This window comes from Lissotriton helveticus, chromosome 4_2, assembly GCF_964261635.1.
Source record: "Lissotriton helveticus chromosome 4_2, aLisHel1.1, whole genome shotgun sequence".
NCBI lineage: Eukaryota > Metazoa > Chordata > Amphibia > Caudata > Salamandridae > Lissotriton > Lissotriton helveticus.
In genome coordinates, this window is record NC_136064.1 from 151,602,240 (window position 1) to 151,628,564 (window position 26,325).

Here is a 26,325-nt window from a genome sequence, read left to right on the forward strand (position 1 = left end):
ATTGCACTTCTAGGATGTTATGTATATTTGTAAAGTGCACTATCAGCCGCAAGGGTATCCTGAAGCCTGAGTAGGTGGTATGGGGCTTGAAGTCCTAGGAGGCACTATGTATATTATTCGTGACTTTGTATTTCAGTGCAGTGATGCGGATCACCACACTGAAATGCGTTAGTGTCACTCCTGTTGCGTGATACTTTGCAGGCCTGGATAGAGTGCTTTAACTGGCAATGGGGACATGCAAAATTTCTCATATATCTGGATTCCAAAATGAAAATGCCTCGGGAAGGTGCCCAGTGAATCGCCAGATTGCCATTGGAGAATTATTACTTCTCTGAATGTATTTCCATCACTGGAGCAGACTCACGTCTGAGAGGCTGAGCAAGAGCTGCAAATCTGTCAGACATTTTAAACTCAGGCGGGATCACGTTCCCTCTGCCCAGCTGTCAGTGTTATTCAGTGTTCTGCAGAGATTTGCGGTAATATGAAACACGACACTATAGTAATGAACAGCACCATGCCCCATAGTTTGAGTTCTGCTTCATGAGCAGACACCCAGCGTCCAATGAGGTTTGTAAAGTTGTCGTGCAATCCTCGGCGGTCTGATAGGGCTGCAGAGTCTGTAGAGGGGAGCACAGCATGGGTCCTACTTACATTTCTTCACCTGGGCGTGTTAATAGTTCTTGGAAATCAGAGTTTCAGTAGAAAACAAAATATGGCCTGCTGTGAGCGTTATTAACCCTATTCACTTCTGCTAAAAGAAGCAAAGCCCAGTCTATGCCAGTTTACAGTTAAATGTGTAGGAATGCATTAAAAATAGAAATCCTGTGTAACAACAGCCAATGTGTGGAAATAATGACTGGAATTTAGTGAGATGTGTTACATTAATAACATTTATAAAGTGTACATTGTACTATTAATAAGGCCTCGCAACGTTATACGGGCCTCGTAACACCTCCCCCTCCTTCCAGCGTTTAACCATAGACCAGAGATAGGTGGACATGTGACCTATGACGCCCATAGTAATTGTAATTGTAAAAACATTTATATAGCGCATGGCTACCCGGAGGCACCCCTGCACTTACAGTGGCAACGCGGAGATGTTACTCAATTCAGATTGGAAAGAGAAACGTTTTTAGGGATTCTCAGAAGGAAAGGTGGTTGGATTCTGTGCGGAGGTGAAGAGGGAGGGAGTTCCAGAGTCTAGCAGCGTTAAGTGAGAAGGATCGACCTCCGCTTCTTGCCTTCCTGATTCTGGGAATAGTGGCCAAGTTCTTAGTTTTGGAGCGGAGGGATCTATTAGGCTCATAAGGCTGAATGATGTCCTGAAGTGCCCGGTTTTAAACATAGACTTATGAGCGATACACAAGGCCTTAAACTTAACTCTCTCCTGGACTGGCAGCCAGTGGAGTGATTTGAGGGCAGGTTTGGCCAAGAGATGGTTGGGAATGCCTACAAGAAATCTTGCTGCCCAGTTTTGAATTGTCTGTAATTTAGAGATAGTGGCAGCAGGGGAGCCCAGGTAAAGGGCATTAGACATAGTCCTGGAGTTCTGGACTTTTTGGTTCCGTCCAGAGGTGTCAGGGATAACACCCGAAGACCCCGGAGTTCAACCTGCCTCGGTGCACAAACAAACAGAAACACGGGCTTCTCGATGGTGGCGTCAAAGACCAAAGGTTTATTACTGCAGGGACACAGAAGTCACAGAAACTACACATGGGCAGTATCTAGGAGCCTGTTCAATTTGTACAAAGAGGGTTGCTCCTTATATACTGAATATTGGGCTTCAGGCAAATTTCTTTACATGTTAGCACATTCCAAAACCTTTGTATCTTAAACAATAAATATTTGGCGTTGCACAGGAATCGTCAACAATATCTGATGTCAAAACATTACGAACGAGGGGTTCCCACTATTCCGTCATAATCCCATGTCAACTTTCCATTAAAGACCCGGACCGCCTCATCGTAAATTTCGTTACCTCCCCCTAATAAAGGCCCAGAAGGAAAGGAGCAGAGCCAGGTGCAGAAGATAGAAGAGTAGGATAAGAGATGTTTGTGGGTCGTAAATGGGCACGGTTACCAGCTTCGGCCGCCTAATCATGATCAGACCAACGAACACGAGAACCAGTATAGCAGGACTGGCCTCAGGCTGGGGAGGCAGCTCTTGCCGAGTCATGCTGCCACAGCGTTGCTGGCCTAAGGTGCACGTGTCACTAGCAAGGTGAATTGCCGGCTAAAGCCTACGTGTCCTTAAATGAAAAGAGGTCATTGCGTGTCCATTGATTATGTGAGGGCAAGGAATACAAAATGGCTTCCTTGTTCTAAGATGGATGCCACGGGTAGAACAGAAATGTGTTTGTAACAGGAGTGCTCTTGCTCGTAGTATAGCGAAAACACCAGGATATACTAAATGGATCATTTGCGGTTCACTGATACCAAAATTATGCATTTGCGACAATGTTACAAACACGGGTAAAATCGTCACGGAACCTCAGACCCTCCTTTTGCCCTTACATAGGCAATTACTCAGTCTATGTCAGAATCTAACTCTATGCTCATTATGTCAGTGACATGTTGTTGCATCATCATCCTGTCTCGTGCCTTTTCTCCTAATGCAGGTGGTCTTCTGAAACAGGTTGCAGCACAGAGACTACACAAAGCGGGACCACATTGGATAATAAGGCAGCATGAGAACAGAAATACTAGGATGACACCAATGACCATCAGAACCTTCCATCCCCACGCTGATACCAGAGTCCAAAACCACTCCATGAAGGACCAGTTTCCCTTGTCTACGTGTATAGAGTCGGAAATCTTGTGTAGCTTAGAGATCGCTTCATAGACGGTTGGAGCATTATTGGGAATGAAAACACAGCAGCTCGATTGGATCATTCTGCATACCCCACCTCGATCTGCAAGTATTACGTCTAGAACCATACGGTTCTGCAACGTCATGAGACGATCCGCCTGAAGCTCAGCTGTTAAGTTACTAAGGGCACCAGCAGTTTCTGTAATAGTAGATTCAACTACCCGTGTTAGTTGACGTAGATTTCTACTATTGGCCATAGGCCCCCAAAACGGAAGGAAACCTTTGAAGAAGTCTCCAGCTTCCTGACCAGCGGTATCTTCCTTGCTGAAGACACCTCTTGCTACTCTGGTCTTGTGATAATCTGAAGAAGCAGTGTATGTCGGAGGTAACAATCGAGCAATATAACATGAACCTGAGAAGTCAGCAGGCAGCCATGTATACGCTCTGTCTTGACAGATGAAGTAAGTACCCCTAGCAGTAAGGAAGGCAGGGGAGGAGTTAGACGGAAATACGTAAGTCTCAACGCACTCACTCCTCCCTAGCTGAGCTCTCAGATTTCTCCCATTTCCTTGCAAACAGACCTGACCTCGGTGAGGCACGACCCAGACTGAAATGGAGCTTTTACGCTTGCTCTCTCCCAAACTAAGGCGATACTCGGTAGAGTTCCAACTCAAATACACCCGTAATTCATCTCTAGGGTAAGATGGAGTATTATTGACGTCTTTAATCATGTCAATAATTCCCTGGACTAAAGCTTTGTTGGCTGAGTTGTATTTAGTGGACCGTGGTGGACGCGGAGGATAGGTCTCAAGGGCATAGGAAAAAATAGTCTGAAAGGCCTGAAATGATCCATTATAGCTAAAAGGCAAAACTAGATAGGGAATGCCTTTCTCCATAGTGTGAGGTATCAAGCCACACACCCAGCAGTCTGTAGTATTAACTACCAGTTGGTGTTGATGCAAGAGCTGTACAAATGTATTGTTAATAAATTCAGAGCGTCGAGCTTGTTCGTGTTCAGGAAACGAGTGAAAAGAATGCATAGAAGAAACCGTAGAAGTAGTAGGATCAAGGGGAGGTACTGTAGTTACCGGCATAAAAATCAAATGCACACCAAAGATGATTCCACCCACCAACGTTATCAAAACAATTAAAAATGTAACTGCACATTGTATTAGAAAGCATTTGCTGTGAAGTATTCGGTACAGTCTATTTCTGCGAACATAAATTACATTCTTTCGTTGCAGCTCAGGAAGCTCCATCTTCTACAATCCGCTCGTGACCACTGATGATGTGTACGTAGATGAAAATGCCTCTATCAGCCCTGGGAGTTCCCAGAACTAACAGAAAGATCGACCTTATGTCTGACCCCGCAGATTCAACTAGGCACACAGCCACGACCCTACGGCTACCCAGACGGCAAGGCAAAATTTAAAACAACAAAATAATAGCAAACTTCCTGGCTGGAGGCAATGTATCAGAAAATTCAAATGTGAAAATAGGCAGTTTCCTGCTTTATTTGTCCATATTGCGAGGTCGCAAGTTGTATCTCAGTTTTGCAGGAGCTGTCTGATCTGGAAACAATGTATTTTCAGCTGACGTTGCAATGTTCGCGTTTGCAGATGGCAAATGTTCAGGGTTCAAAAGAGCAGTTTCAGGAGGAGAGTCAGAGTTTGATGTATCAGTGATCAGTTCTGCATCACTGAAAGGGATGAACCTGGGTATTTGTTCTGCTTCAGAGGCACTGATTCCTTTCTTTACCCAGTTGTCGTAAGGAAGTGGCAGAGGCACACGTTTGACATGTGTCGTGTGGATCCAATTCTTCCTTCCGGCCGCTCGAATAGCAGTTCTCGTCGCCAATAGGACTTGGAAAGGGCCAACGAATCTGGGCTGAAGATTTTTCGTTCTTGCAAAATTTCTAATGACTACTTGATCCCCAGGTTTCAGCTGATGACCTGGACTCTCCGGTGGTTTTGGCAATGCATCGAAAACCTGTTGGTGAATAAGGCTCAATTTAGCAGTCAAGTCGAAAAGATAATCAATTAACATTGGGTATTCCAGCTGCTTAAATTCTTTCGGTCTAGGTACCCCCCAAACATTTGCAGGACGACCAAAAATTATTTCATATGGACTGAGCCCTACTCTAGAATGTACAGTTGCTCTTGTTGATAACAAAGCCAAAGGCAGTGCATCTGGCCAGGGCAAACCCGTGGATGCTTGTATCTTAGCAAGTTTCAGTTTAAGGGTACCATTGTAACCCTCAACCAAACCCGCGGACTGGGGATGATTCGCACTGTGAAACTTTTGTCTAATCCCTAGGCCGGCACACACACTCTGCATAACTTTCCCTATGAACTCACTTCCGTTATCTGACCATACAATCCGTGGCATTCCGAATCTGGGGAAGTATTCTTTAAGAAGGATCTTGGCAGTGGACAAAGCAGTATTGTCCTTCAGTGGGTATGCTTCGATCCATCTGGAGAACGCACAAACTACCACTAGGACGTACTTTAGGTTATTACAACGATCCATGTGAATGAAGTCTAGCTGGATCACTTCAAAGGGGCAGGAAGGAGGAGCGAAGTGACCTGCAGGTGTGGGGATTCCCTTGCCAGGATTATGCATCAAGCATACCATACAATTTCTCACCACTCTCTATGCACACTTACTAATCCCATCATTCTTCCAAACTGGAGCCAACATCTTACAAATCCCTTTAGAACTGATGTGCGCTGCTCCATGTGCCATCGTTACTACTGCAAGCACATACGCATCAGGCAACATCCAACGCTGTTGTTCCGACAAGTCAATCCAACACCCACTCGAGTCCAATTTACCCGTGCTCTCTTTCCATGCACGCTTTTCCTCCTCAGTCGCCTCTTTCTGAATTTCTTTCACGCTTTCCACTGTGTCCTCACACATTCCAGACTCAGAAATCCATCTTGCAGACGTTGCAACATACATTCTACTCATCATATTTCTAGCTGTCTGTTTTGCAGTCTCATCAGCAAAAGCATTCCCACGACCAACATCATCCGTGATTGCTTTATGAGCACTGCATTTCACAATCGCAACTTCAGTCGGCAAGGTTAGAGATTCCAACAAGTCATTAACTAGCTGGCCATGTTGGATCTTAGTCCCATGGGACGTAATGAAACCTCTCTCTTTCCACAAACGGCCAAAACTATGGGCCACGCCGAACGCGTACTGACTATCTGTGAACACATTCACTCTCTTTCCCTTAGCTAAAACGCACGCTCTTGTCAGCGCGATCAATTCTGCAGCCTGGGCAGAATTCTGACTCACTCTCGCAGTCTCCACAATCGTACTCAAAGTCGTTACTGCATAGGCAGCAGTTACATCACCATTCTCCAATTTGAAGCAAGACCCGTCAACATACAACGTGCCATCTGGATCTGATAATGGAGTATCTTTTAAATCAATTCGTCCTTTTGTTTCTTCCTCAGTTCTGAAACAACAGTCGTGTGGTTCGGAATCACTCGACTCTTGGCTAGTCGGCAACAATGTTGCTGGATTCAATACATTGCATCTTTTGATCTGAATATGACTTGCTAGCAATGTCAGTTCGTAACCTGATAATCTAGCACTGGTAAGGTGCTGCGTCTTGGTTCGGTTCATGAGTGTATCCACAGCATGAGGAACCATAACTACTAGCATGTTGTTCATTACCAAACCAGCAGATTGTCGAATGGAGGCTGCGGCTGTAGCTCTCAAGCAACTAGGCAACGCTCTAGCTACTGGATCTAATGTTGATGAAAAATACGCACAAGGGCGTTGTTTATCACCAAATTTCTGTGTCAAAACACTCAAAGCACAACCTTCTCTCTCATGGACATAGAGCGTGAATGGTTTACTGTAATCGGGTGTACCCAATACAGGAGCTGAACACAGTGCATTTCGTAACTCAGAAAAACTCTCCTGACATTCGGCAGACCATGGCACTGGACTCGGAACATTTTTCCCAGTCAAAGCTACCAATGGTTTCGCCAAAAGAGAAAAATTTGGGATCCACTGCCTACAATATGAGGTAATACCTAAAAAGGCACGTACTTCTCTCTGCGTGCTAGGAACATTCATCTGTGTAATTGCTTTTATTCTTTCTGGGGTCAACTTCCTTCCCTCCTTTGACAAGAGATGACCTAGGTAGGTCACTTCTTGGCAACAGTATTGCATTTTTGAAGGTGACACCTTATGATTCAAATTTGACAAATGATGCAATAAAGAAATTGTAGCTGTTTTGCAAGTTTCCTTGTCATCGGCAGCCACTAGAAGATCATCGACATATTGTATTAAAGCAGAACCAGGAGGAAGTACAAATGAGTCTAACTGGCTTTTTAATGCTTGACTGTAAATGGATGGGCTTTCACAATAACCTTGTGGAGCGCGTTTAAACCTGAAGCTTCGTCCTCCTAGAGAGAAACCGAAGATATCTCTGCTTTCCTCGGCTATCGGAATGCTGAAAAAGGCATTTTTCAAGTCGATAACCGAAAACCATGCCGCTGTAGCAGGAATCAATGTTAACAATGCAGTAATGTCTGGAACCACAGGAAACTGTGGAATCACAATTTTATTAACCTCTCTAAGATCAATTACAAATCTATATACTGGAGGTTTTGTTGGGTCAGTTCGTTTCAGAATGGGCAGTACAGGACTATTACAGACATTACCTCTAGTTTCTTCTACAACGCCTTTCTTGATCAGATCTTGTACTATCAGTAGGAGCGCACGCTCACCTTCAGTAGAAATTCTGTATTGTGGAATTCGTGGAAATTTTACATTCGCTTTCAAAGTTACTACATATGGTGGAATTTCTAAAAGACCTACATCATTAGGACCAGTCGCCCAAAGAGTATCAGGGAGTGAACGCAGCTCTGGTGGGAGTGCATCCATCGACAAGTACATCGGAGAAATTATTCTTTTACCCAACGTAAGCTGTACTCCTTCTGGAGAACAGTACAATGTCGCATATAGGCGTTTTAACAAGTCTAAACCAAGCAGATTTTCATTACAACCTGTCGTCAAAATCAGGGGTGTTTTCAATTGTCGCGGTCCAACAGAAATAGACAAAGGACCAGAAACAGGGTTGTGAACAGGGGCGCCTGAAAAACCTACTGAAACGTCTGTTGAGCCAGACAAAGGTGCGCCAGGGAGTTTCGCATGTATGATAGAACTTTTTGCTGCACCAGTATCCAACAGAAACGGTTCGACTATACCTGATGTTGCTACTGCGACATAAGGCCCACTCTGATCTACTGGAACTGATACTACTCCCTCTCTTTGTCCATGGCTATCCTAGTACTCCCTTGGCTGAACTTCCTCACTAGCTTCATAGTAATCTTCAACATGATACTGTTGAGACCTATTCTGTTGGGCAGATTGTCCATTTCGTTGGTCGAAATAATTAGAAGGGCGATCACTTGTCTGTGGAGGCATAGCACCTCTTCCTCGACCTCTAGAATTCTGCATATAACCACCACGACCTCTCTGAGCTGCCGCAGCATTATTTTGTGCCCGTACCGGACACTCAGTTTTATAATGGCCTTCCATTTTGCAATAAGCACACTGATTCCATTGGTACTGTGGCCTCTGAGAATTATACTCCGTTCTTTGATATGACCCTTGCTGTGTATTGGTCTGATTGGTGCGAGGCGGATATGCTTGCTGTAAAAGAACTTTAGTTTTTAACTCTTTCGTCTTTTTATCTGATTTTTCTTTCTCCTCTTTGTCCCTATTTTCATAGTACTGGGCAGTAGCAAGTATTTGCGCAGTCGTAGAGACAGCCCACGCACTTTCAGAATTTTTTAATTTACCATTAAGTTCTGGCAACAGATTGTGCACAAATTTATCAACAAATAATCTCTGGCCTCCTTCTGTGCTCATATCCTGACCCCTATGATCCACAAAAATCTCCTCGAATCTTGTGAAAAAGTCGGAGACGCTTTCGTCTTTCTTCTGTTTGCACGCGGACAATTTGTCCCAGTTAACACGTAATGCTGGCATTACGGTTTTCATTAAATCGATTATTCTACCAGGCAAATTAGCAATTAAGGGCTCAGGTTTAGAACCACCTATTTGTTGACCATCCGCTGCAATTATAGCTGCCCAATCACCACCTAGGGCAACTGGATGATTCTCTTTACGAATTTTAGCCCAAATTGGTTGCGGTACTACATTACCAAATAGCAGATCTATGTCAGCTAGATTTAATACACAAGCGTCAACTGTCTGAGCCAACTCTTTGTAGTACCCTGCAGGATTTTTACGCGGATCTGGCAAGGCCTGTTTCACTGCTAATACTTCAGCTCGCTTCCATGGAATATGTATCCATACTCTCTGGAATTGGGCCGGAGCGGCTGCAATACCAAGGTTTACATTAGCTTGCACAGCTTCACGCCAAATTGGTGGAATCTCTCTCATTGGATATTGACGATTTTGTTTTGTACTACGTTTCTCTGACTCCCTCGGAGAACGAAGGGATGGGTCATTCCTATAACTTAAAACCAGTTCCATCGCTTCTTTTATATTTTGTCCAACTATCATACCTGCAGCAAACTCTTTCTGAACATTAATTAATTCTTCTAGATTTGATTCAGGGTCATCCTCTTCTAATTCCTCACGTAGAAGGAAGCACATTTCATCAAACACATATCGTTGTGTCGGTTCGTTCCATTGCATAAATGTATCTAATACATCTTGTACATTATATCTTCCAACTTTCGAAATCCATCTAAGAGCAGTGGAATCTAATATCCCTCTTTCTTCAGTACTGGGAAGCTGACTACGTCTCTGCACAGAGTCAGAGGTAGGAGTCTTAATCAGAGTTTTATAGAAGGGAGATAGAATGTTAGAGACAGAATCAGTGATTCTTCGACGAACAGAAAGTGGAGTCATAATATTAGCAGAAGCAGTAAATAGAGTAGCAGTTGGAACAGATAGATCAGGAGCAGTAGGAGTAGCGGGCAAAATAGCCTGTGAACTAGCAGGTGTGAGCGATACAGGTATAGGTAAAGAAGCCGGCAACCCTGAAAGAGGGGGTGCCGAAGGAACATTAATATTGACCACAGGAGGTACAGGAACTTGATTCAGAGGAGCGGGAACACCAGGTTGTCCAGCAACCGGTACTTGAACATTCGGTATAGGTGGAGCCGTAGCACCCTGTGCATACGGTGGGGATGATCGTAACAAGTAAGACAACAGGGGATCCTTTTCAGGGTCCTCTACTATCTTAGCTGTGCTCGATGGCAAAGCAGGATAGCACTTGTCTATTGCTAAATTATGCTCTCTATTGGCCACCTCCATTGCCTTCTCAGACTCGTTGAGTTGTAGCTGCTTAGCAGACTGTTCTAAAGTCAACTCTTGCTCTTTCTGTTCTTTCTTCAACTTTTTAATTTCTCTCTGTTTAGATTCTTTTCGCCAATAACGGAAAGAATCAAACATTGCCGGCCGGGCTTTCTTCTTGAATAATTTCGTTTCTAAATTATCAAGAACTTGAGGTTCGAAACTACCATGCAGTGGCCAACTAAGGACACCATCTTTCTCTGTGTAGTGGATCCATACCTCGTTATAAGAGATAGGGCCCACACCAAATTTGCAATATAGATCATAAAGGGGAGTTCCAATCGGAGGAACCGAACATGAGTCCTCCAACTGGGAATCCCTGTTGCAACTAAAACAAGACAACATACAATTTCTCCGACTTACCATTTTATAACCCGGAACACAAAACAGACGAAACACAAATTAAAAGAAAGGTGCGCACTTGAACCAAGAACTTAGGCCTACTAGAACAGACAAACGTATCGATACCCGAACTGAACTGAATGATTATCGTAACCAGAATAACCAGCGATAATCTTATGAAACCGAACCAAACCAAAAACTAAAAGGATTATCCAAACAGGAGCAACCCTTACGAAGTAACCAACTATCAACCACTTAATACTTAACTGAGGCACTGAAGACGTCACCAAGGAGAAACCCGTCACGTCTCGCCGTACTAAGGACTGCACCTCGGGTCCAAGACAGGGCGACGGTCAAGGCAACGAACCACTGCAGCCGTCTGAACGGGAACCCTCGTGGAAGAGAACGTCGGGCCACTTTTGCGATATGCCGGGATCGATGAAGTGGGGCGCCTCCCTCTGAAATCTTCACACGAAGCTTCTCGAACTCTTCAGGCTTTTGGACCGGTACCGAATGACGTCGCCCCACGTTGGGCGCCAATTGGAGTTCTGGACTTTTTGGTTCCGTCCAGAGGTGTCAGGGATAACACCCGAAGACCCCGGAGTTCAACCTGCCTCGGTGCACAAACAAACAGAAACACGGGCTTCTCGATGGTGGCGTCAAAGACCAAAGGTTTATTACTGCAGGGACACAGAAGTCACAGAAACTACACATGGGCAGTATCTAGGAGCCTGTTCAATTTGTACAAAGAGGGTTGCTCCTTATATACTGAATATTGGGCTTCAGGCAAATTTCTTTACATGTTAGCACATTCCAAAACCTTTGTATCTTAAACAATAAATATTTGGCATTGCACAGGAATCGTCAACAATATCTGATGTCAAAACATTACGAACGAGGGGTTCCCACTATTCCGTCATAATCCCATGTCAACTTTCCATTCAAGACCCGGACCGCCTCATCGTAAATTTCGTTACCTCCCCCTAATAAAGGCCCAGAAGGAAAGGAGCAGAGCCAGGTGCAGAAGATAGAAGAGTAGGATAAGAGATGTTTGTGGGTCGTAAATGGGCACGGTTACCAGCTTCGGCCGCCTAATCATGATCAGACCAACGAACACGAGAACCAGTATAGCAGGACTGGCCTCAGGCTGGGGAGGCAGCTCTTGCCGAGTCATGCTGCCACAGCGTTGCTGGCCTAAGGTGCACGTGTCACTAGCAAGGTGAATTGCCGGCTAAAGCCTACGTGTCCTTAAATGAAAAGAGGTCATTGCGTGTCCATTGATTATGTGAGGGCAAGGAATACAAAATGGCTTCCTTGTTCTAAGATGGATGCCACGGGTAGAACAGAAATGTGTTTGTAACAGGAGTGCTCTTGCTCGTAGTATAGCGAAAACACCAGGATATACTAAATGGATCATTTGCGGTTCACTGATACCAAAATTATGCATTTGCGACAATGTTACAAACACGGGTAAAATCGTCACGGAACCTCAGTCCTATCTGGAGAACACCAGCGCTTGGACCATTATTTTTCTGGCCTGGAAAGGGAGGAGAAGAACTTTCCGGATCATTTTGAGGATCCAGTAACATGAGGCAGATATCTTCTGGGCCTGGTATTTAAATGTAAGGTCATGGTCCAACCATACGCCCAGACTCTTTAACTGAGTTTTAGGGGTGTGGAGTGGGCCAATGGAAATAATCCAGATTACGGTCAAGTCAAGGGGGAGTGATTACCCAAAATCATGATTTCACTCTTTCCCCCATTCAATTTTAGGAAGGAATCGCTCATCCATCTTGCAATTTCTTCCATGCAAAGACGAAGGCAGGAGGGGGAGCTATCAGCTTTGTTGAGCCCAATCACCAATTGCGTGTCATCCGCATAGGTGACTATGTGGACTTTCGAGGGTAAAACAGCCTCCGCCAGAGTACGGGTATCAACATTAAACAAAGTGGAACTTAAAGAAGATCCCTGCGGCACTCCACAATGGAGGGGTGTCCGTTTGGAAGTGATTTCCTTGTCAAAAACTTGGAAGGATCTGTTGTTCAAAAAGGACTTTAGCCAAGCCAGGGCACTTCCAGTGATACCCAGTTTTCAGAGCCTATGGATCAGAATCTGATACGATTCTTGTGTTCTTTACCATAGGTATGTCTCAACATTTGTTGAGTCGATTAGGAATGGCGTTTAGCGGGTGTAACTACAAGTCTTACCAAATAAGCCAGACAACCCTCATACTTATATCCAATGCCCAGCACGTAGTTCTACGACTGAGTTAACTGGAGTTGAAATACATTGCATATTTAGCACCTGTTCTATGTTTACATTATTACGTCACTTGGTCCCTCATTATATGTATGATGGAATTTGGTGTGAGGATACAATTGGGACCGAATCTCCAATTCTGACTAGTATCTTCACATCAAATTCTAGTGAACAAACAGGCAGAACAAACAGGTATTTGTTTGTTAGAGTTAAACTGTGGTGCATCTTGTGTATTGTAGTATAACAACATACCTTACACATGTTTTCTTGTGTTGTAGGTTTCGCAGACAGTACCCCACACATTTGAACGGGCACCCGTGAGTAGAAGCAGAGCAGGTAATTGTTTGATAGAGTTCCCTTATGGTGCACATGGTATATTGCTGTATCACAAATTTACAATGTGCTGAAACAATCTTTACTTCTATTGCAGGCTCTACGGACAGTGCTACATTTAAGTTTGAAAGGGCAGGGCAGTGGACAGAAAAATTCAGGTAATTACACTCTACGTTTTTTCGGGGATGCCTCCGTATTATGTGACAGGTTGCACTCATGAGCATAGGCATCAACTTCAGACATGTTCCTTTATTTTGCTGTACCTTTTGCAGAGTGTGATGCTTCACCACAAAGGAAGAAATGTTGCCTTGTATTCAAGGAAGAGTCGATGAAAGAAATTGTGGAGGCTGAGACACAGAAATCACGAAGCAAGGTTCGTGTACAACTTGGGGAACTATTTCAATACAGTCCAGACGTGGGCTTGATTTGCAAAGCATGTGCCGAAGCCATGACTGTGGGGGACTTTTCTACAGGGAAGAAATGGAGTGATGGCTGGAAACTGGATTACCTGAAACATCATCTAAATAGCAATGTTCACCAGTCTGCCATGGTGATATTGAGAAACAGAAGTGCTGCTGCCAGGTTTGGTTTTGGAGTGCGGGCAATGCTGACAGAAACTGCCACTGAAAAAGCAAATAGAATGGAAGTAGTTGAACGCCAAAGATCCATGCCTGAGGAGATATAGATTCTCATCAACAATGTGTTGCTGGCAGTCAAGATGAATACTTCAATGTTATCTGTACAAGACATCCATGACCACCTAGCTTTATATGTGAAGATACCAGACAGCTGGGGGAACTGTGGAAAAGTAAATTTTGCCATGTTATATGTGCCTACGTGTTCCCCATCTTATGTTATATGTGCATGATCGATATGCATGTATTCCCCTCTGATCGATTAAAGACGCAATTACAGTTGTGTCCATCTCTAGTATGTCAGTTTCCAGTCTTCGTGAAAGCAACGAATATCAGGCCTATGTAAAGCTACGTTGCCACGTTTTACAGTGTGCACGTTAATTCATTAATATTCCCCGTTTCTAGGCCTCAAAAAGGGCCCGGACTCAGATTCGGCTCCTGTCTCCTGAACCCTCTCCGAGGAGCGATACAACCCCCCACCTGTATCCCTGACCCTTAGCTTACTTTCATGCCTCGCAGTGCCCGGCTCGGCCTGGCTCTGCCTCCCAGTCTGCCAAGAGTATGTTATGATTCCAGTTATCAGTCCGGCCCTCCTTCTCTGCATTCTTAAGCTACTGAATCGCATCAATAGTTTCCGTCATGGTCTAGCCTTTATGTCTCCATGTAAGAGAAATACTGTATTAATATTCATAGAATATTCCTCGCACACGAACTATATGTAGAATTATGCATGCACCAGTCTTAGTGTCTGTTAGCCTTTGCCCTGATAACTTTTGGATTCTATCAACATGTTCTCTAAACACCAGATACTAGATAGGCTTTAGGTACATGTCGCTCTGACACTCCAGACTTTAGTCTCCTCTTCCAGCGCAGAAGTCATAGCCCCCAGTTCTCCCTAGTAACACGTCATTGCCAGTCTGCGCGCACCACTAGGTTAGAGGTCCCAGCTGCTCAGGTAGCCCCCTCCATGTTTCCGCCCCGTTTATGACATATTCTGTTACGTTTACATCACATGTCTATGTATACGCCCTGTACACACCTCTTGTTACACCCACTTTATGCCTTATCTTTCGCGACTGCTACAAACTCCGCCTACTGCTACGCCTACTGTATTGAATGCAATGTATTTTGTTTAACTATATATACTAATGTTCTGTTATTAAAAGTTATGCGCATCATTCCCAGATCCTGCCCTCGGCAGCTGCCGGGCCCTGCCATCCCATTCCCGTACAGGCTGTCCTGTTCCTGTCCTTTATGCTTATTAAAGCCTGTCAACTTCAGCTACCTCGAATCTTGACTCTTATTTATTGAGCTACCCGTTTATTGATTATAGTCAAAAATAGATCCGGTAATTAATTATTTATTTACCACATAATGGCACCCGAATAGGGACTTGCCCTTTCCCCACGCGCCGGAGAAGCCACGCAGGCCCCCTGATCCTCTGCAGCCGTGACGGAACCATACCGGCCACGTGCAGATATTTCTGCTTCAAGTATCCCTCAGGCCCACGGAGGAGACGGAGGTCGCGGTCCAGCGTCCAGACGAGGCGGTGGAGGAACGCGGCGAGTCCCGACCAGAGCCCAAGCCGAGAGTCCAAGGTCCGAGGTATCCGGAGGCCCACCTGTAACTGAAGTCCGAAGTTCGTCCGTCCGTCGTCGTAGCAGTCCAGTCCAGTCCGAGGCCTTCCGTTCTTGCTGCCCGGTGAGTACCGTTGCTGGGGTAGTATCCTGCAGCTCCCGTTAAAGGGACATGCAATTATTGTAAACAGCCAGGTCATTTTATAAACGAGTGTGCAGTTCTGAAACACAACATAGCTACTGGTAAAACTAAAGAAAGACCACGTCCGCCTAGACAAGAACAAGTATCACAGACTTCTCAGTCACCACAGAATGCACAACAGACAGTTCCAGCACCGCAGCCTATCGCTGCAACACAGCATGTTACACAGCAGATGTACCAGTATGCCCAGTCAGAGTATCCAGAGTATCAACAGTATTCATGAAACAGCCTAGAGAGGGAGGTAGGCTTGCCTCTCATCGAGATACCTGTAGATCAAGAGGGTCCCTATGTACACAGTCAAGTATTAGGGAAAGACAGAAAGTTTTTGATTGATACAGGGGCAAGTAGGACTACTATTAGTCATGACGAGGTTCCAGGGGCTCCGCTCTCAGGCTCTAGAAATGTTTCCCTTGGATTTTCAGGAAAGCCTATTGTGAACGAGATTTCAAAACCAGTTTCTCTAGAAGTTGGTCCATTGTCCCGAACTACTGATTTGTTACTTACGAAATCATGTCCAGAAAATTTGTTAGGCATTAAAACATTGAAAGAATTAGGTGCAGTTATTTGCTGTTCCCCAGAAGGAATCCGATTGTTCTTAAGGGACTTTAAAGGTCACTATGTATTACGTGATTTTGATCCAAGATTGTCAAATGTACCGCAGCATTTATGGGCGCAAGGTCCAACTGATGTAGGTTTTATGCAAATCACACCCATCGTGTGACTCTCAAACAAGGTATAGTCTTACCACGAATCAGACAGTACAGATTGCCACCTGAGGCTGTAGCAGCCTTATCCAAAATTATTGACGAGCTCATTGCTCAAGGAGTGGTTGTAGAAACTGACTCCAATGTATGTAATTCTCCTATCATTCCAGTCATGAAACGTACTGATCCAAATGCACCTCCAGTATATCGATTAGTGATTGACCTTCGAGAACTTAATAAATGTATCATACCCCAGTATCCAGTAGTCCCAGATATCTCATCCCTATTGACAGCCATTGATTCTGAAGCTACATTTTTCACTGTCATCGACCTCAAGAATGCATTTTTCAGTGTCCCGATTCATCCAGACAGCCAGTATCTTTTCGGTTTTTGTTTAAATGGAAGGAGCTATAAATTTACACGAGCTCCTCAAGGTTTCACAGAAAGTCCTAGTATTTACAGTCAAGCACTTAAGAGACAACTAGACAATATTCACATGCCAGCTGACACTGCCCTGCTCCAGTATGTCGATGATCTACTGATCACAGCCCGTTCTGAACGTGATTGCGAGCGTGCGTCACTTACAGTCCTGTATTTCCTAGCCGAGATGGGGCACAAGGTGTCCCCTTCGAAGCTTCAATTCTGTGTCCAGCGAGTGATCTACTTAGGCCACTTACTGTCCAGGTGGGGTAGGCAGTTGACACCAGACCGTATCCAGTTGATAGCGAGTCTTCCACAGCCCAAGACACAGAAGGAGGTACGTGCTTTTATTGGCCTCACTTCTTACTGCAGACAATGGATTCCTCAGTATGCATTTCTAGCCAAGCCACTGATACAGTTAACGACACAGGAGGCAGCCGTATCGACTGTCCTCCCTTGGACCCAGGAACATACACTTGTTTTTAATGAATTAAAGAAAGCCTTATGCCAAGCACCTGTTCTAGCTACACCGAACTACAGTAAGCCTTTTACACTTTTTGTCACAGAACGTGATGGTACTGCATTATCTGTTCTCACACAAGATCAAGCAGGACAATACAAGCCCTGTGCTTATTTTTCGAGCACATTAGATCCAGTGGCCCAGGCTCTGCCTGCGTGCCTCAAGTCAGTTGCAGCCACAGCTCTAGCTATCAGACAAAGTGATTCCATAGTATTAGGACACTCCCTGACAGTACAAGTTCCACACTCCGTGGAAGTTCTTTTAAACCGAACACAGACTCAGCACTTGACCATTGCACGTTTAACAGGTTATGAACTGACACTGTTCCAGCCACACATAGAAATCAGACGCTGCAACATTCTAAATCCTGCTACACTGTTACCGTCAGTTACTTCAAATCCTGCCACACATGACTGTGTGGAAGTTGTTAACACTATGACTAAGCCAAGACAAGACCTGACAGACATTCCATTACCTAATCCTGACCTGACACTTTATGTGGATGGTTCATGTATGAGAACAAGTACAGGAGAACTAGTAGCCGCGTATGCAGTGACTACTGAAACTGAAGTTATAGAAACACATCGTATTGACATCCTGTCTGCTCAAGCAGCAGAGCTAGTTGCTCTGACCCAAGCATGCATACGTGCCAAGAACCTGAAAGTAAACATATATACAGATTCACGCTACGCATTCGGAGTTGTACACGACTTCGGAGTACTCTGGCAGGAGAGAGGTTTCATGACTTCTCATGGAACCAAGATTCAGCATGGTCTCCTCATTCAAGCTCTGTTAGATGCAATACATTTACCGACATCTATCGCTATCATGAAGTGCAAAGCACATACGAAAGTTACTGATATCATTTCCCAAGGTAACGATCAAGCAGATCGAACAGACAAGCTTACAGCTCAGACCCCAGACATTCCAGTTAACACGACACAGACACTCACTCTAGATCCGACTACTTGTATGACAGTTAAGGACCCTACACAAGATGTCATAGACATACAGTTACATGCCACTCCCGAAGAAATCAAGAAATGGTCTGAACAAGGAGGGGTCCAGACAGATCAAGGATGGGTGACGAAGGGAAAAGCCACATGGTTTCTCCCCGACTCTATGGTTCAAGTCATTATCAATACCGCACATAGTCCAGCACATCTAGGAGAAAAAGCTATGTTAGACAGTATCCAGAACCTTTGGTTCAACAAGCATTTACGAGCTGCAGCCAAGCAGAAAGTCCGTACTTGTATGATATGTTGTCAATTCAATCCAGGTAAAAGTGTCCCGGTGGAACAAGGTGGATTCCAACCCCCTGACCACCCTTTTGAAGTCCTCCAGATGGATTATATTCAGATGGAGCGATGTCGAGGTTTCAAGTATGTTCTTGTAGTTGTATGCGCTTTGTCCAGGTGGACAGAAGCATATCCAGTCCCAGATTACACAGCCGCGACCACTGCCAAGCAGCTGGTTCGGGAATTCTTTCCCCGTTATGGACTCCCTAGGGTCGTGTATTCTGATAACGGCCAGCCATTCTCATCCGAGCTAATGAAACATGTTTCCCTTCTGTTAGGGTACCAGTGGAAGTTCCATTGTGTACGCCATCCTGAAGCAGCCGGTCTCGTAGAGAGACATAATCAGACCCTGAAAATCCGTATTGCTAAGATATGTAAAGAGAAAGGTGTAGACTGGCTAGTTGCCCTGCCAGTTGCTTTATTCTTTATGCGAATGGTTGCACATTCCAGATCAGGTCTGTCCCCTTATGAGGTCATATTCGGCCGCCCCCAAACATGTGGGGTACACCTAGACCCCGCAGTATTACAGATGTTTCCAGTAATATGTTGACAGATTACCTAGCTTCCTTGATGTCTGCCCTACACTCTTGTCGTTCACAGGTTGCCGCCGCATTTCCAGACAATACTGAAGTGAAACCGCACGAGGTCATTCCAGGCGACCTCGTACTCGTAAGGAACTTTGATCGTTCAAGTCCGCTGGAGCCTCGTTGGAAGGAGCCGAGACTAGTCCTTCTGACCACCCGTACGGCCGTGAAGTTGGAAGGCCGCAAGGGATGGGTCCATCTGTCGCATATCAAGAAATTCCATGGAGTCCGGAAAAATACATTTTTAAAGGATATTTCTAAAGACTGTTCCATTTCTAAAGACTGCCTGAAACCAGAACTTAAATCTGAATTAAAAGTTCCTCTGTTAGAGAAAACTCCGCAGCAGGAGTATAAGTTAAAACTCCGGTCTAGTAAAATAAGTCAGCCAGTTTAATTGTCTAAGTCCCTCTCGGGTGAAACGGTTAGACAGGTATCTGACATGTATGAGATAGACCCCCATAGTGAGAGAGTTAGTCAAAACTCTATCCGATGTATCGTTTTTCTAAGTTTCTTATTATTCTTAAGTTTGATGGTTACCTGCACAAGTTATGCATTACATTTATGTTTTCCAATTTCTCATGTAAATAAGTTTGCTAATGCTACAGTAGAGCATACATTTAGTGATCTGCCTCCTCACGAGCTATCCTATCGTCTTGCTATGAGAAATAACACATTTATCAGAATGTTACACTATTCACACCAGACCAGCAATGCCACTAATTGTTGGGTGTGTGGTCGACTCCCCCCCTTTTCAGACACCGAAGGGAGTTCTGCCACTCTTTCCTTATCCGTTTTCACATAATGGTTCGTGTGGAGCATGGTCCACGTTAACGTCATCTTCAAATGATATGTCCCTTCTGAATAGAACATGCTTTCCAGACAAGCAAGGTCTCCCCCATAGAACAGGGTTAGATCTAGAAAATGAAGTTTATAATTTAGGTAATTATTCTTCGAATTTTATGGTCCTGAATGTTCAGTCTGATACTACTCCAGACTTACCTGCTATTTCAGTACTACCAGTCAAAGGCGAATTATGTGTCAGAAATAATGGTTCCGCACATGTAGGACATAGTGATTGTACTACTACTGTTGAGTATAGTGACAGTGGGAAATCTATTTTCAAAGCCTCACGTCATTCTTATTTTGTTTGTGGTCAGACCGCATATGTTCGTCTGCCCCTCGATTGGGATGGAACCTGTTACATTGCCTTCCTACTGCCACCAGTATTTCTAGCCCCATCTGATTATCACAGAAACACACATCTAGTACACGTCAGACATAGAAGGGAGATCGAGTCCCCAATTGTCGATCAAACTGAAACTACTCTAGAACAATATCAAGACTTTAATAAAGGTTTCTTCTTCTTTATAGGACCTATCCAGAATAGTAAGCTAATCCGTAGGTTAACCAGAACCCTTGAAGCAGTAGTGAATGAGACTACTTCCGCTCTAGGTAACTTAAACGAAGAGCAATCTGCTATGAGATTTGTCGTGCTCCAAAATCGTCTCGTTCTTGACGTCATACTGGCCGATAGAGGAGGAGCATGTAGAGTCATCGGATCTAGTTGCTGCATTTTCATTCCTAATAACGCGCCGTCTGTTTATTCAGCTATAACCAGACTTCACAAAATTGCCCATCAGTTACACCAGAATCCAGGCACCTGGACATGGTCCGGTTGGCTCTGGAGTATCATATCTGCCTGGGGATGGAAAGTATTGTCATTTCTAGGTATTGCAGTAATGATCATATTCAGTTGCTGCCTCTGTATACAATGTGGCCCTGCGATTTGCGGCATTTGTGCTACCTCTTGTATTCCCAGTCCTAAATCCCGTTCCCAGACAATTCGAGACGAGCAAATGATGCTATATGAAATGATAGATGGTATCATGAATATTGATGTTTCCTGATGGAAACGTAGGGCACAAGGAGGGAATGTGGAAAAGTAAATTTTGCCATGTTATATGTGCCTACGTGTTCCCCATCTTATGTTATATGTGCATGATCGATATGCATGTATTCCCCTCTGATCGATTAAAGACGCAATTACAGTTGTGTCCATCTCTAGTATGCCAGTTTCCAGTCTTCGTGAAAGCAACGAATATCAGGCCTATGTAAAGCTACGTTGCCACGTTTTACAGTGTGCACGTTAATTCATTAATATTCCCCGTTTCTAGGCCTCAAAAAGGGCCCGGACTCAGATTCGGCTCCTGTCTCCTGAACCCTCTCCGAGGAGCGATACAGCCCCCCACCTGTATCCCTGACCCTTAGCTTACTTTCATGCCTCGCAGTGCCCGGCTTGGCCTGGCTCTGCCTCCCAGTCTGCCAAGAGTATGTTATGATTCCAGTTATCAGTCCGGCCCTCCTTCTCTGCATTCTTAAGCTACTGAATCGCATCAATAGTTTCCGTCATGGTCTAGCCTTTATGTCTCCATGTAAGAGAAATACTGTATTAATATTCATAGAATATTCCTCGCACACGAACTATATGTAGAATTATGCATGCACCAGTCTTAGTGTCTGTTAGCCTTTGCCCTGATAACTTTTGGATTCTATCAACATGTTCTCTAAACACCAGATACTAGATAGGCTTTAGGTACATGTCGCTCTGACACTCCAGACTTTAGTCTCCTCTTCCAGCGCAGAAGTCATAGCCCCCAGTTCTCCCTAGTAACACGTCATTGCCAGTCTGCGCGCACCACTAGGTTAGAGGTCCCAGCTGCTCAGGTAGCCCCCTCCATGTTTCCGCCCCGTTTATGACATATTCTGTTACGTTTACATCACATGTCTATGTATACGCCCTGTACACACCTCTTGTTACACCCACTTTATGCCTTATCTTTCGCGACTGCTACAAACTCCGCCTACTGCTACGCCTACTGTATTGAATGCAATGTATTTTGTTTAACTATATATACTAATGTTCTGTTATTAAAAGTTATGCGCATCATTCCCAGATCCTGCCCTCGGCAGCTGCCGGGCCCTGCCATCCCATTCCCGTACAGGCTGTCCTGTTCCTGTCCTTTATGTTTATTAAAGCCTGTCAACTTCAGCTACCTCGAATCTTGACTCTTATTTATTGAGCTACCCGTTTATTGATTATAGTCAAAAATAGATCCGGTAATTAATTATTTATTTACCACAGAACAAGAACTATGCCTTTGAGTTCCTTGAGGCCGTCAATAGCACGATACACTGTCAAGGTATGGCAGAACTTCGTAACGCTTTGTATCACACATTGATAATTGATGAGAGCACAGATATTTCTGTTACAAAAATGCACATCCTGTACTTCAAGTTCCGACCTGTAACCTCAACAGAACACAAAACACTGTTTGGCGGCTTAGTGAAGCTGACTAGTTGTAATGCTGAGGCTATCACTGCTGCTGTGAAAGAATTCTACACTGCCAATGAACTGGACCTCATGAAAATGGTCATGTTCACATCCGATGGTGCATCTGTGATGCTGGGTAAGGATAATGCTGTTGCTACTCACCTAAAACAATCTAGTTGAGAAGCAATGTGTCGCTCATCAAGAAGATTTGGGAGTTGATGATGCCTGGAAGAGTGATCCAATGATTAAAGAGATGGAGACATTATTAAGGACTGTCTACACTCTGTTCTCCAGATCTCCTGCAAGGAAGTCCAAGCTGGATGAAATGGCATCAGTCGCTGATTGTGAAGTGGTCTCTTTTCGACCATTGAATGAAGTCCGGTGGCTTTCAAGGCATTTTGCAGTTGGTGCACTAATTCATAATTACAAGACTGTTCTTAAGTACTTTGAGCATGAAAAAGTTGAAGAGAATGATCCAGTTGCTAAATATTGTTACAAAAAGCTATCTGACTCTAACTACCATATTTCCCCTGCAGTACTTAATGACATTCTGGGTGAATTTGCATCTTTGTGCAAACTGTTCCAAAAAGTTCTTTGACTACTGTTGAAGCTGAACAGTATGCAAGAGCAAAAATTGGCCAAATTAAGGAACAGTATTTAGGGGACACTGTCTTTTTGAGCAGAAATGTAAGAGATATGATGTTGTTGTATAAGGAAAGGCAAGAGTTTGACAGTGGGCCTATTTTGTCTTTTGTTTCCCTTCTTTGTGAGCACATGCAAAAAAGGTTCCCTGCAGATGAGCTGAAAGAATGGGCAAGTTTTAAAATCCAGGCAATAGCAACACAATCACATTTTGATTTTGGGACTGAGAATATACAAAGACTTGTTGAAAAGTATAAAAATGTCTTGGTCCTGGGTGATTGTGAAACACCAGAAGATGTTGTCCAACAGTACAGAGACTATAAATATGTGCTGGCAGAACATGTAAAGGGTGGGTTATTTACCACCTTACAAGACCTGGTGAATTTCACTGTACGCAATGCTGCTCAGTATAGTGTTGTGTCTCAGCTTGTTGATGTCTGTGCAACATTTCAAGCATCTAGTGCAGACTGTGAACGAGGATTCAGCCTCATGAATACTATCAAGAGTAAATTGAGGAATAGACTAGAGCAGAAGCATTTAGATATGCTGATGAGGACAAAGGCCTACCTCCTGAATAGGAAGGTTGACCTTGATAGAGTTTAACAGCACTAGAAAAATGGCAAGGATCGCCGTGAGAAGCAACCCAGTCACCCATCTGGTGATGCCACTTGACGTGTCTGAACAGCCTTCTGCTACAGTCCATGTTTGCCTGGATGCCAGAGTTTCACAAACTTTTTCTGATGGGATATCCCAACATTACTCAGTAGCTTTCACATCAAATTATAAATATGTTATGTAATTGTGTAATTTATTGTGCATATGTGCTATTGTATAGGCTCTCAACATTTCCCCACCCAATGAACAGTGCTCCAGTTAAGAATATTTAGTAAAAATCTTATGATTGTCCCACCGTTGGAGTCTTATGCTTTTCTAAATCTGAAGTGTACTTGCCTGTGTAATCAATTCATGTCATGGCGTGTTTATCCAATTTGCAAACCGGCCTTAAGATCGGCCTTTTCACTTTTTTAAGTAAACATTTAGAATGACATTTGGTGATGCACACACGCGTGGTCTGGTTCCTGGCGCACATAGCCATGGTTGCAGCGCACAAAGACCCATCCACTGCCGCTCACAGAAGAAAAAAATTAGAGGGAACATTGGTTGGGTCTGTATTTTTTGGGAAGTTGTTCGGTCTGTATTGTTTGGGACGTTGTTGGGTATGTATAGTTTGGGACGTTGTTGGATCTGTCTAGTTTGGGACATTGTTGGGTCTGTCTTGTTTGGGACATTGTTGGGTCTGTATTGTTTGGGACATTGTTGGGTCTGTCTTGTTAGGGATATTGATGGGTCTGTATTGTTTGGAACGTTGTTGGCTCTGTATTGTTTGGGACGTTGTTGGGTATGTATTGTTTGGGACATTGTTTGGTCTGTCTTGTTTGGGACATTGTTGGGTCTGTATTGCTTGGGACATTGTTGGGTCTGTATTGTTTGGGACGTTGTTGGGTCTGTATTGTTTGGGATGTTTTTTGGGTCTGTATTGTTTGGACTTTGTTGGGTCTGTGTTGATTGGGACGTTGTTGGGTCTGAGTTGTTTGGGACGTTGTTGGGTCTGTATTGTATGGGACATTGTTGGGTCTGGATTGATTGGGATGTTGTTGGGTCTGGATTGATTGGGACGTTGTTGGGTCTGTATTGTTTGGGACGTTGTTTGGTCTGTCTTGTTTGGGACATTGTTGGGTCTGTATTGTTTGGGACGTTGTAGGGTTTGTATGGTTTGGGACATTGTTGGGTCTGTATTGTTTGGAACATTGTTGGGTCTGTATTGTTTGGGACGTTGTTGGGACTGTCTTGTTTGAGACGTTGTTGGGTCTGTCTTATTTGGGACGTTGTTGGGTCTGTATTGTTTGGGACGTTGTTGGGTCTGTATTGTTTGTGACATTGTTGGGTCTGTCTTGTTTGGGACATTGTTGTGTCTGTATTGTTTGGGATGTTGTTGGGTCTATATTGTTTGAGACGTTGTTGAGTATGTATTGTTTGGGACATTGTTGGGTCTGTATTGTGTGGGACGTTTTTGGGTCTGTATTGTTTGGAATGTTGTTGGGTCTGTATTGTTTGGGACGTTGTTGGGTCTGTATTGTTTGTGACATTGTTGGGTCTGTCTTGTTTGGGACATTTTTGGGTCTGTATTGTTTGGGACATTGTTGGGTCTGTATTGTTTGGGACGTTGTTGGGTGTGTATTGTGTGGGACGTTGTTGGGTCTGTATTGTTTCGGATGTTGTTGGGTGTTTATTGTGTGGGACGTTGTTGGTTCTGTATTGTTTGGAACTTTGGTGGGTCTGTATTGTTTGGGACGTTGATGAGTCTGTATTGTTTGGAACATTGTCGGAGCTCTACTGAGGTTTTCCTTTGGAATGAACTTACCATTGGCTGATGGTAGATGTTGGTTAAGGGAGTTCTTCAGGGACGCAGGCTTATTTTTCTGGGGGTTCCTTGCGCTACCAGTTGTTGCTGTACTTGGGGATTCAAAGGCAGATTCAAAATGGGTATGAGAAACCAGTCCTCATCCAAGGCCCAGACTCTGCAGCCCCCACAGGTTTCGGATTTTGGAAAAGGGGGGTGGTGATGGACAGAGCTTCTGAATGATGCAGAATACTCTTACCAAGTCTAGAGATCATGGTTTTAATCCATCACCGTTTTTTAGCTCACTGCACCATCCCAGCTCAGAACCTGGCTATATGCAAATTAGTCTGTTCCTGTCCCAGTGCATGATGGGAACAGGGCAAACCAAACTACCAAGCCAATTCTTATACTGGGAAGGAAACAAGCTTCCGGGGACCGGTTTCTGGCATCACAGCCTTCTTCGGCCCGGCTTGCTTGAATCCTGATGGTGCAATGAGCAAGGGACTCACGTCTGAGTATACCCTCCCACACATAGTGTGGATAAAACCGATTTTGGAAAAGGGGGGTGGTGATGGACAGAGCTTCTGAATGATGCAGAATCCTCTTACCAAGTCTAGAGATCATGGTTTTAATCCATCACCGTTTTTTAGCTCACTGCACCATCCCAGCTCAGAACCTGGCTATATGCAAATTAGTCTATTCCTGTCCCAGTGCATGATGGGAACAGGGCAAACCAAACTACCAAGCCAATTCTTATACTGGGAAGGAAACAAGCTTCCGGGGACCGGTTTCTGGCATCACAGCCTTCTTCGGCCCGGCTTGCTTGAATCCTGATGGTGCAAAGAGCAAGGGACTCACGTCTGAGTATACCCTCCCACACATAGTGTGGATAAAACCGATTTTGGAAAAGGGG

General features: G+C 44.3%; 1 protein-coding gene across 1 annotated transcript in view; it reads left to right on the forward strand.

The window, feature by feature from the left end:
• Window positions 1-26,325, forward strand: part of LOC144752008 (olfactory receptor 5V1-like) — a 103,479-nt gene that overhangs the window by 8,073 nt on the left and 69,081 nt on the right. The window contains exon 2 of the mRNA XM_078639968.1: window positions 13,196-13,256. Within this exon, the coding sequence (XP_078496094.1) occupies window positions 13,196-13,256 (61 nt within the window). The remainder of the gene's footprint in view (window positions 1-13,195; window positions 13,257-26,325) is intronic.